The sequence below is a fragment of the Macaca fascicularis genome, chromosome 15, assembly GCF_037993035.2.
Source record: "Macaca fascicularis isolate 582-1 chromosome 15, T2T-MFA8v1.1".
Taxonomy (NCBI): Eukaryota; Metazoa; Chordata; class Mammalia; order Primates; family Cercopithecidae; genus Macaca; species Macaca fascicularis.
In genome coordinates, this window is record NC_088389.1 from 43,926,423 (window position 1) to 43,941,251 (window position 14,829).

At 53.0% G+C, this 14,829-nt stretch overlaps 1 protein-coding gene across 11 annotated transcripts in view; it reads right to left on the reverse strand.

Annotated features, from left to right (window-relative positions):
• Positions 1 to 14,829, reverse strand: part of COL27A1 (collagen type XXVII alpha 1 chain) — a 159,732-nt gene that overhangs the window by 125,744 nt on the left and 19,159 nt on the right. For all 11 annotated transcript variants that reach the window (XR_012424444.1, XR_012424445.1, XR_012424446.1 and 8 more), the window contains exons 4-5: positions 10,496 to 10,549; positions 5,790 to 5,843 (exon numbers count right to left, since the gene is read on the reverse strand). Coding sequence is in view for 7 of the 11 variants with exons in the window: in XM_045373706.3 (XP_045229641.2) it covers positions 5,790 to 5,843; positions 10,496 to 10,549 (108 nt within the window). In the remaining 4 variants the exon portion in view is untranslated. The remainder of the gene's footprint in view (positions 1 to 5,789; positions 5,844 to 10,495; positions 10,550 to 14,829) is intronic.

The following is a 14,829-nucleotide window of genomic DNA, read 5'->3' on the forward strand; positions in this document are numbered from 1 at the left end:
ATGTATATACAAATATATCTTGGTATATGTCTCGATATATGTCCACATATACATATATAAATACACATACATGCATGCACATACACACACACATAGTGAGGTATGAACTATGATCTTCCTTGTTTTACAGAAGTGGAACCCGAGGCCCTCCGAGTTTTAAGTAACTTGCCCAAAGTCATGCAACCAGCAAATGGTAGTGAGGTGGGAGATGAGACTTGACTCTGGAGGCAGGGCTTGGACTTGGGACCTAACTGAGGACCAGCTAAAACAGGCATGAGGTAGAATCACCTTTCCATAACACCTGCCCACTAGTGTGCCATGTTAGTTTACCATTGTTATGACAACCTGAAAGTTACTGCCCCTTTCCATGGCAATGACCTGATGACCTGGAAGTTACCACCCCTTTCCTAGAAATTTCTGCATATTCTGCCTCTTAATTTGCATATAATTAAAGGTGGGCATAAATATGACTGCAGAACTGCCTCCGAACTGTTACGGTCAGCACACTGCCTATGGGGTAGCCCTGCTCTGCCTGAGCAGTCACGGAGCTGTTCTGCCACATCAATAGAGCTGTTTTCTTCTACCATGAGCTCGCTCTTGAATTCTTTCCTGAGTGAAGCCAAGAACCCTCCCAGGCTAATCCCCAATTTGGAGCTTGTCTGCTCTGCATCAGTAGAGCCAGGATTCAAACTTGGGCACACTGACTCCTGAGACCACATTAGCAATTCTGTTTTTGATGAACTTATCCTAATGAAATAATTGGAGATATTCTAACATTTATATACAGTCATGTTAATCAAGATAATATTTGTATATTAATTCAAAGTGGAACTGATTTTTTTTACAAATGGAGTAAGTTATATGAAGCTGGGATATTAGTGTTGATAGAATGCCATGAAGCCATTAAATCATATGTGATGGATGCCAAGTGGCTAACACAGGTGAATGTTCACAATAATTGTTAAGTGAGGAAGGCCAGATACCCAGCCACAACAAAGTGGATCCATACTCACATATATGACATACACAGGGAAGACCAGAGAGCTGTGGAGTTAGGGCTAGATTGTCGCCTTGAGGTCAGACAGCCGAGGGTTTGAATGCTTGCTCTGCCACTTACCAGAAATGTGACTCTGGGCAAGATACTTGGCCGCCTTGGACCTATTTCCTCATCTGTAAAATGGGGGTAATAATACCTGCTCTGCAAAGTATATAAAGCTCTTGACCAGGGCCTGGCCCAAAGGTTGCTCAAAATGCTCTCAGAGCTTATTACTGGGCAGGACCACTACAGGTAGCTCACTTTCTTCTTGATATCTTCTGAACTTCTCCACATTTTCCTTGGGTGGCTGAGGCCCAGAGAGGGGATGAGACAAATGAGCACTAAATCACAAAGGATTATAATAGTCTGGGCTGGAAGCCCCCTGTATATTCCATGTCTGATCTCAAGTGCCCAGCACAGGGCCTGGTCCAAAGGAAGGAACATTAGAGGAAGAGGAAAGGTAAAGCTCACACCAGCTCTGCCAGCAGCCACCTGGGCCATGGAGCCTGCCCTCTGCTGACCACTTCTCTTTCCCAGTGTCCAAGGGCCATAGTCATCCTGGCTAGTTCACTGCAGACCAAGTGAACCAGACCAGAGACAAGGTGGCTAGCTGCCCAAGAGTGGGACCAGGAGCCTCATGGCCCAGTGCAGGGAGTACTGGTGGGGAGCACTAGCTTCCCTCTCCAGAAAGAGACCCCCACCTCTGCCCTAGAGCTCCTCATTTGCACCAAGGACCTGCATCCCGCCTGACTCCACCATGGTCCAGCATCAGCACCCTGCCCCAGGGCAGCTCCAACCCTCCTACTGGCCACCAGCCAAGCTCTGCTTCTCAAATGGCCTAAATGACATTTGCAAACCTCATCCGGTCATGTCAAGTCTGCTGAAATCCTTTTCAGGTCTTCCAGCTGCTCTTTGGATAAAGTCCAAAAATCATACCACCAACTGCCAGGCCTGTTGCCCTCGCCAGCCTCCTCCAGCCCCTTTGCCTAGTTGTCCACTATACTTCAGACCTTGGTTCAACCTTCCTGCCCTCTGAGAAGGTGTCCCTCACCTCCTGGACAGGATCAATCCGCATATCGTGGGGTCTCTGAGCACCCCGGGCCTCTCACGTGGAGCCCTAGAGACCTAATCATGGTATAAGTCTGCACTTGTCAATATGGTTGGCTTGTTTTTCTTTCTCGCTCATCTCTACACTCCCCAAGGGCAGGGACCATGCCTGCCTGTGTCCCTGATAGCCCCAGTGCCTCACACATGCCGACAGCTGCCCCTTCTGCAGCACCTGCCACGGGTCAGCACCGCTCTAAGTGGAAACACATCCTCTCAGGGTCCTAGCTTCTCTGCCTCATTCTCAAAGTCCTGGATCCAACTCTGTGCTGGAGCTGACGAGCTCCCTTTGCTGCTGGATTGGAACATGGGATATGTGGGTAGATAGTAGATGGGCAGAGCCTTGGGCTCTGGAGGAGGAAGATGGGATGTAGCCTGGCTCTGGCCTGTACCAGCTGTGACACCCTGACAAAGCTCCTTCTGGAAGGCAAACCCAAGGATCTGAAATACAGTCCCCCCACTGCCCAGCCATGATCCAGGCAAGGTCCCTTGGCCCTCTGAACTTTCACTCTTCTGCACCCTCAGGAGGGATGAGGTCCCTCACCTCAGGTTTCTCTCTTTCTTGGTCTTCCTCAAACCACCCATCTCTCCCACCCTTCAGTGTAGCAGAGGGATCATCTTCCCACTAGGCCATAAGCACCTGAAGGCGGAGATGCACTGATGGGATGACTGCATGGGGCTAATCCAGTTCTGTGCCCCCAGGGCAAGCCCTCCCGGGTGTTACTGATTTATCTGTCAACAGCCCATAGTGGGTGCTCAATACACGTTTGTTGACTGAAGGAGGATGAATGGATGGGTGGCCCCAGACACCATGCACTGAGGTTCCACAGTGCTCTGAGCAGGGCCAGCAGGAGGAGCTGATGGAGTGTCTGCTACCACAGGAGCAGGGAGTGAGTCTGGCGGGGGGAGGAGACAGGCTCCACTGGTCCCAGAGCGGGCTAGGCAGGGGCAAGCCTGGCCATTCAAAACAGCTGCTGATGCTCAGCATCAGGGGCCAGCACAGGCCTTGGGGGAAGCCAGCCCTACAGTCCCACCAGGTCACCTCCCATCCCAAAGGGGATCTGCTGAACAGTGAGGACCCTAGGACCCTCTTCCCAGGGTCCCACCCATTCATGCAGACACACAGCTTTCTCATCCAATCTCAGCCAAGTCATTACTCCCATCCAGGGAGGGCCTCTGCTTTAACCTTTTCCTGGCCATGCCACAGATCAGCCTAGGGCCCTGGCCCAGTTACCTGGGCCTCCCACCTAACCAGCCTCCCTGGAGGCCCCCTCTGTTCACCCTTGGCCTCAGGGCCAAGTGTCCAAGCAAAGGGCAAGATGTTTCCCCCTGGCATTTTATGCAAGTCCCAATGAGAGAAGCAGCCTCTGATTCCAGTGTATTTTATAGAACCTACACCCTTGTCTGCTATACACAGATGTAAACGGGAGTCCTGTCCGTGAGGCCCCGAGTCCGTGGTTCCCAGTCCCACGTGGTGGCAGGAGAGCTCACTTGCTAGGGAGAAGCCCTCAGTGGCCACACTCAGAGATGTGTCTCAGAATGCGAGGAGAAACAGCTGGCAGGCCCTCCTCCTACCACGGCACATCTGTTAGCAAGATTGGGGTGGGCTACCATGGTGCTGGCACTGAGGTCCCACAGTGCTCTGAGCAGGGCCAGCAGGAGGAGCTGATGGAGCATCTGCTACCACAGGAGCAGGGAGTGAGTCTGGGGGTGGGAGGAGACAGGCTCCACTGGTCCCAGAGCAGGCTAGGAAGGGGCAAGCCTGGCCACTCAAAACAGCTGCGGATGCTCGGCATCTTGATGTACCCATGGCCTCTGCAAAGCGGAAGTCTCCAAATGAGTTCCTGCCTCTCTGCCTGACCCGTGGGAGCAGCTTCCGCTGCCATTTCCTAGACAATGTCTTCATCGACCCGTGCCTGAGTTTCCCCATCTGTAAATGGGTACGGTATCTCCACCCATCTCTTTAGGTCTTTGTGGGGATCAAATGAGACCAGCCACATCAAATGCATGCACAGTGCCTGGCACACAGGAAGGGTTCAGTATATGGCTGGTACTATAACCAGTGTTCGCCCTGTGAAAGCCCAGAGCACCTCCAGGCAGCTGCTAAGCACTGGACACCTGAGGCCTCCACTGCCTGCCTTCCAAAAAGGAACCCAGCCCAGCCCTGGACTTAGAGTCACAGATCTAGAGGGGCTGAGGTCAGTGCTCCTGCACTCTGCTCTGTCCCAAGACTCTGGCACCACAGATCCATACGCCCAGGACTACCACGTGAGACCTCTGTCCAAAGCTCCCAGGCAAGCTGATGGGCCAGAAGGAGTCCTACTCCTTGACTCAGGAGAGCTGGGCTTTAGCGGCTGCTCAGCAGCTCACTGTGCATGGCCTGGAGCCAATCAGTTAAGGGCTTTCCTTAAGCCATTTAACCTTTGCAGCTGGGTTATCAAAGAATGGCCCTGGACCCGGCCCAACCAAAGCCCAGGGGTGCACTTCACCTGGTTACCCCACAGATGACACAGGCTGGGTTGGGAGGCCCCTGAGCCAGGAGCCCGTCTGCCCTCCACAGCTCCTTTGGCACAGGCACTGCTCTTAGCTTCAGGGACTTTAGCATCTTCCTTCCCCTCCTCCTATCTCTCCAGCCATTCCGCAAGCTTTCTTTTCCCATGACCTAAATGTTGCTGGCTCTGGCACTCCTCTTGGTGCTCTGAGTTTCTCACTTCCAATGCAGTGCCCCAACAACCTTGCCCTCTGCCAGAGCTCCAGGAACAGACAGAAGAGCTCAGCAAGTGCTGTTCCCATGTCATCAAAGCATCAGCCACTAAGGTCTCATCAAAAGTGAACTCGAGTATTCCAAGAAGACTCCCTGGGGGAAGTGGCATTTCTGCGCCAGCCTCCCGCTGGCTCTATCTCCAGCTCAGAGCAATCCTGAGTTCCATAATATCTGTCCATAAATGATCACTTGACCGGGCTACACGTTTCCACATGCAACATCATCTGAGCCCCCTCCTGGGACCCAGTTCAGTCCCCAAGGCTAATATCAGGGAGGTAAAAACTGTCTGGTGTTTGTAACTGTCTCTCACCTTGCACCCACCACCATCCTTTCCACTCTACCTCCTCCCACACCCCTGAGTTGGCCCAGACTAGCCTCCTTTCTCCCCTGTATCACCCCTGGTCTCCCGGCCTTGGCTCTGGTTCCCCACCCCCACTTCATCTTCCTCATGGCATCTAGTGAGCTTTCTAAAACGTGATCTTTCCACATCCCTCCCCAGGATGCATCTTACAACACGGTAAGCCTTATGTTCTTAGTCTGACATTCAAGGCCAGCCTTCCCTATTTAGCAAGAAATCACCCCTCTGCCCACTGCCCTGAAGGCTCTGGGTTCCAACTGCGCGACTCCCCCAAGTCTCTCCCAGCCGGAAGCACTGTGTCTCCAGATCAGGCACAGGGCCCAGCCCTGGAAAGGGGTCCAGAGGGTGATCCTGGCTTGGGTGGGAATCCCCCTCAGTGCCCCTGAAGCCCTCCCACCAGGCGCCCCTGGGAAGCACTTCAAACATGGCTCCAACCCCAGCACCCACCAGGCGCCCCTGGGAAGCACCGCAAATATGGCTCCAACCCCAGCACCCACTCCGTGGCCACATCTCCAGCAAATACTCACTTTGGCTCCAGGAGGGCCGGGGAGACCTGGATTTCCATAAGGCCCAGGAGGACCCTGAAAGAGAAAAGAAACAAAAACAAATAAGGTGACAAAAAACAGGGGCCATCTCACCTCTGACTGCAATGCCTGGCACCTTCCCTACACCCACTGGTTTATTATCTTCTCCCCAAACCAAGCCCTAGCAACACTGTCGTGGCCACTCAGCCTACCTTTGGGAGCACCCCCTCCGTGCCTGGCCCCGTGGGAAGCACATCCCATGTGCCATCTCATTTGATCCTATTAACCGGGAAGGTAGGTCATATTGTTATTACTATTTTGAAGACAAGGAGGCTGATGTTCACAGAGGTTTGTAACTGTCTCAGATCACCCAGCTGCTAAGAGGCAGAGCTGGACCTGGATATCAGAGCACAAGTCCTTCACCCCTAAATTTTACCTCCTCTCCACACTCTCTTAGCCCGGCCCCGTCAGCCCTTCCCAGCTTCTTCAGGCTCAAACCACTCTTAACTATGCACTTCCCTCCCATGTATCTGGTACTTTCTCTCCTCATTGCCTTTGCCCATGATGTTCCCTCATCTGGCAGCATCTTTTCTCATCCATCTCCTCTGCTTAAAACCTGATCCATCCTTCATGCCTGGCTCAAAGTGCCATCTCCTCCAGGGAACCCTCTGGGGCTCCTCCAGCTTCAAGTGGACTTTTATTTTTTAGAGGCAGGGTCTTGCTTTGTGGCTTAGGCTAGAGTGTAGTGGTATGATCATAGCTAACTGCAGGCTCAAACTCCTGGGCTCAAGAGATCCTCCCGCCTTAGCCTCCTGAGTAGTTGGGACTCCCAGCATGGGCCACCATACTTGGTTAATTTTTAATTTTTTTTTTTTGTAGAGATGGAGTCTTGCTACATTGCCCAGGCTGGTCTCGAACTCCTGGCCTGAAGCAATCCTCCTGCCTTGGCCTCTTGAAGTGCTGGGATTACATGGCAGCTGGCCCCAATTGGACTTTTGTATGAGTCTTTGGAGTTGAGAGCTCAAGAAGGATGCATTTGACCTCTTGTGAACAAATGTGCACCTCTCCCATGGCTACAACATGTGATCAGACCCTTAAACCCCTGCAAGCTCCAAGCTTTCAAGGTCTTCCAGAGACCACAGAGCACCTGGGAACACTGGACCCAGAGAGTCCAGGAGGCTTGGTCAAGGTCATACAGCAGAGTTGTGGCCAAGTGAGATCAGGGTCCAGGGCCTGGTGGTTTCAAGTCCAGAGTTTATTCATGGTGCTGGATTTTCCCAGTCCATATCCAAGTTCCCCTATAACAGCTGGGTCCTGTTACGTCCACTTTCTCCAGCAAGAGCCCTGGCCTAGAGTCTTCCAGCCCAGTAATATAAATAGAGCCCTAAGAGTCGGGTAATACTTGAGGGTTTTTGTCTAGCAGGAATAATCTGGGGCATAGGAGGTGAGGAGAAGCACCCCAAAGGGTCCAGTGGTCCTCCCCGCCCAGTCAGCCTCTAGGCACACTGCCCTCGTCCCTGCCCCTCTTGATTCATAGGGCTAACTGTGTGTGAACTGCTTTCTTCTTCCCTGTGCTCTGAGGCCAGCTTCCCAGCTGCAGCTTGTCACATTCCAACCAAGGCACCTCCCTCTTCCTCTCTTCCTTGATGCCTGAACTGGGACCCTCCCCTTCTCCGAATGCACCGGGAAGGAACAGTGTCCAGAGCACACTGAGCCTGGGGAGTTTCTCAGTGCCACTTGTGACCCTCCTTCCAAAATAATCAGCCCTCCTGCCCTCCCCTGCAGTCCACCAAACACTGTCTCCTGGCACGCGACAGAACCTGGAAGCATCGAGACTGGGTCCCAGTTCTGAGCCCCACTTCGCAATCCCCAGCCTCGGTCTCGCCCTCTGTTCTGTAAATGACTGGGACCCAGCAGTCTCTAAGGAATCTGGAACACCCCCTGATGTTCACCCCAGCCCAGGCTCGTAGGGTCTAACCAGGTCTAACCACAAGCTCAGTGGGAACTGGACAGAGTTTGGGAGGGGGTGTTGAAGGAGGGGTTCGTGACACCCAGTTCCACCAGAGCCAGGCGTGGGCTGCACAAGGTCAGGGGTGGCTGCCTCTCCCCAGTCATGCCCCTAGCTGCCCCATAGATGGTGGGCCAGAGCACTCAGCTCCCCCATCTGCAGCTTCCGAAGGTGGGGGCTTCCTGTTTCCCTGCCCCCCCACCGTCCCCACCCCTCTCCAGCCTTGCAGAGAAACGAGGCACATAGTTGACTGAAAGCCAAGCAGACTGATTCTATAAATGCTGCAGCCTAGAAAGCCAGGTGGGGGAGGCTCTGGGATTCCCCGACATCCCTCCATGGGCTGGGGGAATATGTGGAGGTAGGAAGGGGCAAGACACAGAGTTTTGGGCGACCTCAGGTAAGAATGCCCCTCCTTAAGCCCCTCCAGAGCCCCCATCTGTGCAGAGAGGAGCTGGGATTGTTTAATCCAGCATTCTACTATCTTTGGAATTTTATAATACATGGAATTTCCAGTCTAGAAACAGGATGATGGTACGGTGGCGGGCGGCGGGGCTGGGGTGGCTTGCAGGGAAAGAGCCTAGAAGCGTGTCAGGAAAGTCATTCACCCAGAGCTAGGTGGAAACTTAGAAACGCCTTACCATGACCCCAGGCTTTACAGATGGGGAAACTGAGGCTAGGAGGAGGGAAGGGACTTGCCTAAGATTCCACAACTTCTTGGTGGAAATATTCTTGACTCTTAGATTAAAACTCTTCACCAGTCATTTGCCCAGCACCTGCTGCATGCAGGGCACTCTGCTAGGCATCATGTAGGACAGAGAGGTAACCAAGGCCTATCTCTGAAGGGGCTCAGGTGACTATCCAGAAAAATAAGCACAATAGATGCTTAAGATGGTAGGCTCTGGGCCAGGTGCAGTGGCTCACACTTGTAATCCCAGCACTTTGGGAAGCTGAGGTAGGTGGATCACTTGAGGTCAGGAGTTTGAGACCAGCTTGGCCAACATGGTGAAACCCCCCATCTCTACTAAAAATACGAAAAATTAGCTGGGTGTGGGGACATGTGCTTGTAATCCCAGCCACTTGCGAGGCTGAGGCAGGAGAATCACTTGAGCCTGGGAGGTGGAGGTTGCAGTGAGCCCACATTGCTCCATTGCACTCCAGCCTGGGAGACAGAGCAAGACTCTGGCAAAAAAAAAAAAAAAAAAAAAAATTGGTAGGCTCTGGAGGCAGACTACCCGGGTTCAATCCTGGCTCTGCCATTTACTCTCTTTAACTTTATCTGAAGTAACTAAACCTTTCTGAGCCTCGGTTTCCTCATCTGTAAAATGGGAATAGATTGAAACCTATTTCTCAGGATGGCTGGAAAGGTGGAATGAGATCCTGCACATGTGGCTCAGCAAACAGAGTTCAGTGGTCAATGAGAGCTTTGAGAAAATGGGACACGCCATCCAGAGGGAACAGGGGAACCACTGCGGGAGTTCCAAGAAGGGAGTGGTCACCAGAAATAAAGGTGATGTTTGCTCTTAGACATGAATGGAGGAGGAGTTTACAAAGGAGGACAGCCAGAGCAAAACTGCAGAGGCTGGGGGGCTCAGGAGGTTGGGGAAGGGAGTAGGCTGCCTAGGTCAACGGCCTCATCCTGGTCCCAGGCTGCACGGTCCCATGGGCTAGCAGCCTCTGTGATATCTGTGTGGTCCCCAGGGGGCACGTGCTTCATGAAGGCTCTGAAGCCAGGAAGAAATGCCGCTTCAGATGGCAGATTCCAGAGCCCTGGGCCCAGGGAGCAGAGGGCCAGGTCTGGAGGGAACTAAGGCTTGGGTAATTGCATAACCAGAACCATTCGCTGGGCTCAGAGCTAAAAATATGCCCCAGGCAGCTATCTCTGCCAGGGCCTCACCAGGCACCCAGCGTGGGAAAGGCTGATTCAGCCTGGGCACAGATGCCGGGTGCTGTTGGTCTCAGCCCTCTAAGGGAAGCAGGTAGGTCTCCCTCTAAGGGGATCTCCAAGGGTTCCAGCATATGGGTAAGAGCCTGGGTTCCAGTCCTGGTTCTGCCATTTCCTACTCAGTTTCCTCATCTCTAAAATGAGAATGATCACACTGTCCCATGGGAGCTTGGGGTGGGCGTGAGAGGTCAAATAAGGCAGCATAAAAGAAGGTGCCAGGACATCACATAGGAGCTATTTTATTTTCCCTCTGGGGCTCGGGCTAGCTCAGCGAGCCACTGCAGCCTGCCAAGCCCGGCCTCTCTCCAGCAGGAGGAACTCAACTGCTCCCTGGCACGGCCCCTCCAGGTACCTATGTCCACATCCCTACCCCAGGAGAGCCCTGCAGAAACAGGAAGAGGGATGCAAGGGCCATATATTCCCCAAGTCAGCTTTTTTCCTGGACAAACACTGAAGTCCATCAACCGAGGGGATGTGATCTTCAGGCTTCCCCACCTTCCCCACCCCAGGCTACAAAGGGTGATATCCCCAATGGACAACCGAGACCTACAAGAGGTCATTGCTGTTCCATGCCATATCTGTCCATATAGCATGCCTGAGAGCCCTAAGTCCACTCCAAATGGATAAAGCAAAATATGGGTGCCAGAGATGGGGAGGGAAGAACCTGAGGACACACAGCAAACCTGAGACCTCGGGGGCAGTGAGACGCAGGCCAAAAGAGCCAACAAGAGTTCCAAAGGACAGTGTGAGATAACTCACCCGAGGCCCACGTGCACCAGGGATTCCAGGTAGCCCAGGCAGCCCAGGGGGACCCTAAGGAAAAAACAAGACAGACAGCATTAGACAGTGCTCATTGGCAGCAGAGAATGGGCTCAAGCAGTCATTCAACAATCCCGCCTGCAGCTGTGGGCATGGATAGTCCACGGCTCAGAGGAGGAGTCCCCTGAGGTCCCTTCCCTGAGAAACTCATGCTCTTTGGAGCTTCTGGGCTTTGGTAGCTACTAGTCAGTCACTGAAGCCCTCATCATTTATCACCCAGCTAACTTAGGGTGTCACCTCCTCCAGAAAGCCTTCCCCAAGTTGGACAAAGTCCCTTCTTTTCCTCTATTTTAAAGACCACTATCTTACTTGGGGAATTATCTGCTTAGAAGCCTGTCTCTCCCATCAGATGATGGTCTCCTCAAAGGAACTAAGGGGATATGAGTCATATTTCTATCCCCAGGGCTCAGTCAAACATTTGATAAAATAAAACAGCCAGAAACCTCAGAGCTCAGCCAAATTCTCTGCAGAATCAGAACAGAGAAGGGACTTGGCCAAGGTCACACCAAGTGTCTCTGCCCCACAAAGAGGCAGCACAGCACACAGAGCACGGCGCGGGTTTTTGAATCAGACGCGCCTGGGTTCAGATCCCTGCCTGTCACTGACAAAATGCGCAAGTCTTTAGCCAGCTTATGCCCATACAAACGGAGGCAATAAAACACTCCCCATGGGATTCCAAGGATGACATGAGAGATGATAAATGTGTAGCACAGTGCCTGGTACGTAACCGGCACTCAAATGTGCTATCTGTTCCCATGGCCACAGCATGGTCCAGCCTTCATCACCGCTCCCCAAGAACCTGCAGCAGCCCCCTCAGTGGTCTCCCCGCCTCTACTCTCTCCTCCACTCCCTCCCTTCTGCAGTCCTCCTCTACACAGCCTCATTCACCTTCCAAAAGCCCTCCCCTGCTCAACAACATTGAAGAGCTCCCCATTTCCCGCAAGTGAAAGACCTAACGCTGAAGCTCAGCATTTAAGGAACATCTGTGTATCCTCATCTCTTTTCTCTTTAAACAGGAAGGGAGGCAGCCGAGCAGACTTACTAAACCATGAGCTGGTCTTTGTTCAAATCCTGTCTTTACCACTTAATAACGGCAGACTTCCTGCAGTTCCTCCCACTTATCTGAGTCTCAGATGCTCCCTGTTAAGATGAGTCCAACAACTACTGCTGCATCTACCTCGAAGGAGTAAATGAGGATTAACTAAGCGCCTGATGTGAAGAACTGTGCCTGAAGCCTTCAAAGGAAGCCAGGCTTTCGAGGATGTGTGAGGCCTGGGGAATTCATTTGTTTCAAATAACCATCAACGAGATTCCAGGTTTCCTGCCCAGAGTTAAAATCGGTGTTGAAAACCCAGTCCGGTTTGGCTGGTAATTAATCCAGATCTCACGCTGGGCAGCCTCGGCTCACAGTTCTAGCCTGTGAACACCACGTGCTTGCTCGTCCATGAATAAAAATCAGAGGAGAGATCCAGACAGGCAGATATGGGTACCAAGGTCACTGGGCAACAGCCCTGAGCAGAAAGAGGAGGGACTGTTTTGTGACCTCGGGTAAGTCCCAGCTACCTCTGAGCATCTGGGGACCTCTGGCCAAATTGTCGGCAGAGCTCAATGGCTGGGTAGAGGAGTTGTCTGGTTTTGCAGGTTCTGGACTCTGGGTGCCAGTCTTACCTACTTCCCCTCTCCAGCTGTCTCTGGGCAATAGAGTATGGTGTAACGCCAAGGGCCTGGGTTCACATAGGACACCCCCACCCCCCCACTTACTAGCTGGGTGGCTTTGAGCAAAGCTATTTCCAGGCTCCAAGCCTTTGTTTCTATTGCTGTAAAATGAGGTTAATAATAGCACCTAGCCGACATATAATCTATAACAAGTGCTAATCCTGGTGTCTGGCACCCAGTTAATGCTCAAAAAAATGTTAGCTGTTATTTCTGTTAAGCAAGCTTCTGGAACGTCCTCAACTCAAAATTTTAAGCCACCCTCCTTCACATCTGTTTCTAGGGGACAGTAAGAGATGTCCCTTCTTAGGAGGCCCTCCTTGACCCAACTGTCCCAAGTGGACCCAGAATTAAAGAAAAAGCAGGGGGCTGAGATGAAGCACACTGTAGGTATACCATACCATTTCAACAGATAAGAAGCCAGAGGGAGGTTCAGAGAGGTAAAGTGACTTGCCCAGTACCACACAGCTAACAAGAAGCAGAGCCTGGATTCAAACCCAGGACCGCTGGAACTGTTCTCCTACCCTGCGCAGCTGCCACACAATCTTGGTCAAGTGTGACTCTAACTAGGTATGTGGCCTTGAGTAAGTCCCTTCCCTTCTATGGGCATCTGTGAAGTAAAGATCCTGGAACCTTCTTGGCACTGGCATTTCCTGAATTGCAGAGGGCCAAGGTGGGGGTAATTTCCTCTGCTACGTTATCAGGTCAAGAGGAAAAGCAAGATTCTTCCCATGTCACAGAGGAGAAGGCCAAGGCCCAGCGGGGTGAAGGGCTTGTCCAGGACTCTGGGGAGGAACAGGTTCCGTGGGTGCAGCTCCTTCACGGACCCTGGTGGGGCTGCAGCTGCAGAGGCCTGGACACTCCCTCTTGGCATGTCTTCTGCCCCAGAGATAGGGGCATCCAGGATAGAGTCTGACCTCATCCACCACATCTGCAGAGCAGACTCTGAGTGCCACTCAGGACCCAGGGTCCAGCGTGGTGATGTCAGCCCACAGGCCGACTCCTTGACAGGCCGGCCCCAGCTTCTGGCCTGGCCAATCCCTTCACTCCAGACCTTCAACCTGGGTGGGGACTGCCAGCTGCCCAGTGCTAGCCATGGGCTGGACCCTCCCCTACTCAGTGCCCACTTTGTTCGTGGCAAGCATGGGTGGGTGCCCCCTGGCCCCTCTCCCCTGATCCGAGACCCTGCCTGTTCTCTCTGCAGTGGAAAAACGCTGCCATTTCTTTCCAGGGCCTGAAGCCTGAGCGGGTGACTCTGGGATGATTCACGAGGCCGGGGTGGGATTTTCCACTTCACGCTGCAAACAACGGGGCCTCTGAGAGGGCCCGGAGCTGAGGGGGAGCAGAGCGGGGGCTCAGGCCTGCCTGGGGGAGGCGGAGGAGGCCTGGGCTCCAGGCGCACGCAAACAGAGCCATGGAAACAGCCAAGCAGACCCCTCGGGGCTTCCCCCAAGGGTCCTGGCCTCTGACAGCCAGATCTAGGGGAACCCCATCCTACGGAACAAGTCCACCCTTGTGTCCAGCTACAAGAGCCTCTGCCTGCCAAGCCCTGCAGAAAGAAACCAGCGCTAGCTGGCATGGCCCCTGGCAGTAAGCAACGAGAGGTTTTACAGGCCTGGGGTTTAGGAGACCAAAGTCCGAACCTAGGTGTGCAGCTAACTACCGTGTGACCCTGAGCAATGTCCTTTTGATCTCTACACCTGGACTCTGTGTCTGTAACCTGTTGGGGGTAGTTAGGGAGCCTCAAAGGGCTCTTCCATCTCTGATTATCTGAGCTCATGATTATTCCTAAGAATTCCCACAGGGCACCCAGACTTCCCCAGCCTCTGTCCTAGGAAGGACCTGCTGGAACAGAGCTTCTCGGCATCAATACAGCTCTGTATGGCCTTGAGTGAGTTACTTCATCTCCCTGGGCCTCCAGGCCTCAGTTTGTCCAGCTGTGAAATGGGAATATAATACCCATATTCTGAGATGGCATGTGCATGCTGGTTCTTCTCCATTTACTCCCCAGATCCATGCTGTGCCCTGGGAAGCTGACTTCTACAGATTGTACCCTGGCCTTCCTTGACCTCTAGCTTCCAGCTGGGTTTGGCCAATGGGAGACCCCAGAAAGAGAGTGCACAGAAGGGAGGACAGGCTATTTCTCTCCCTGTGCTCTCTCTGCTGTGCTATAATTTGGCTGCAGCTGTGTTCTCCCATGGCCCCTGCTTCTGTGGGGAGACCCCTGCTCAAGGTTTTCATTCTCACTAGGTTCTGGGAACACCTTTCCCTGGGACCTTCTGGTCTGGCTTAAAAAAAATGGGGGCAGTCCTCCCCTAACCCCCCTCCTGTCTAGCTGACATGTGTCATGACACCCTTATCCATTCAGGCTCCCAAGCTGTCCCTGCTCCACCGACTAGCCCCAGGTTAATATTTTCATAGCACAGTTCTCCAAGCAAATGTGAGACTATGTCCAGACCCTCCCAGTTCTCTCAGTGCACCAAAGTCCCCACCTCGACACCCACCATCAGTCCACAATCACAGCCACGACAATCTACCAGGACCCAGGTTTCATATGTGCT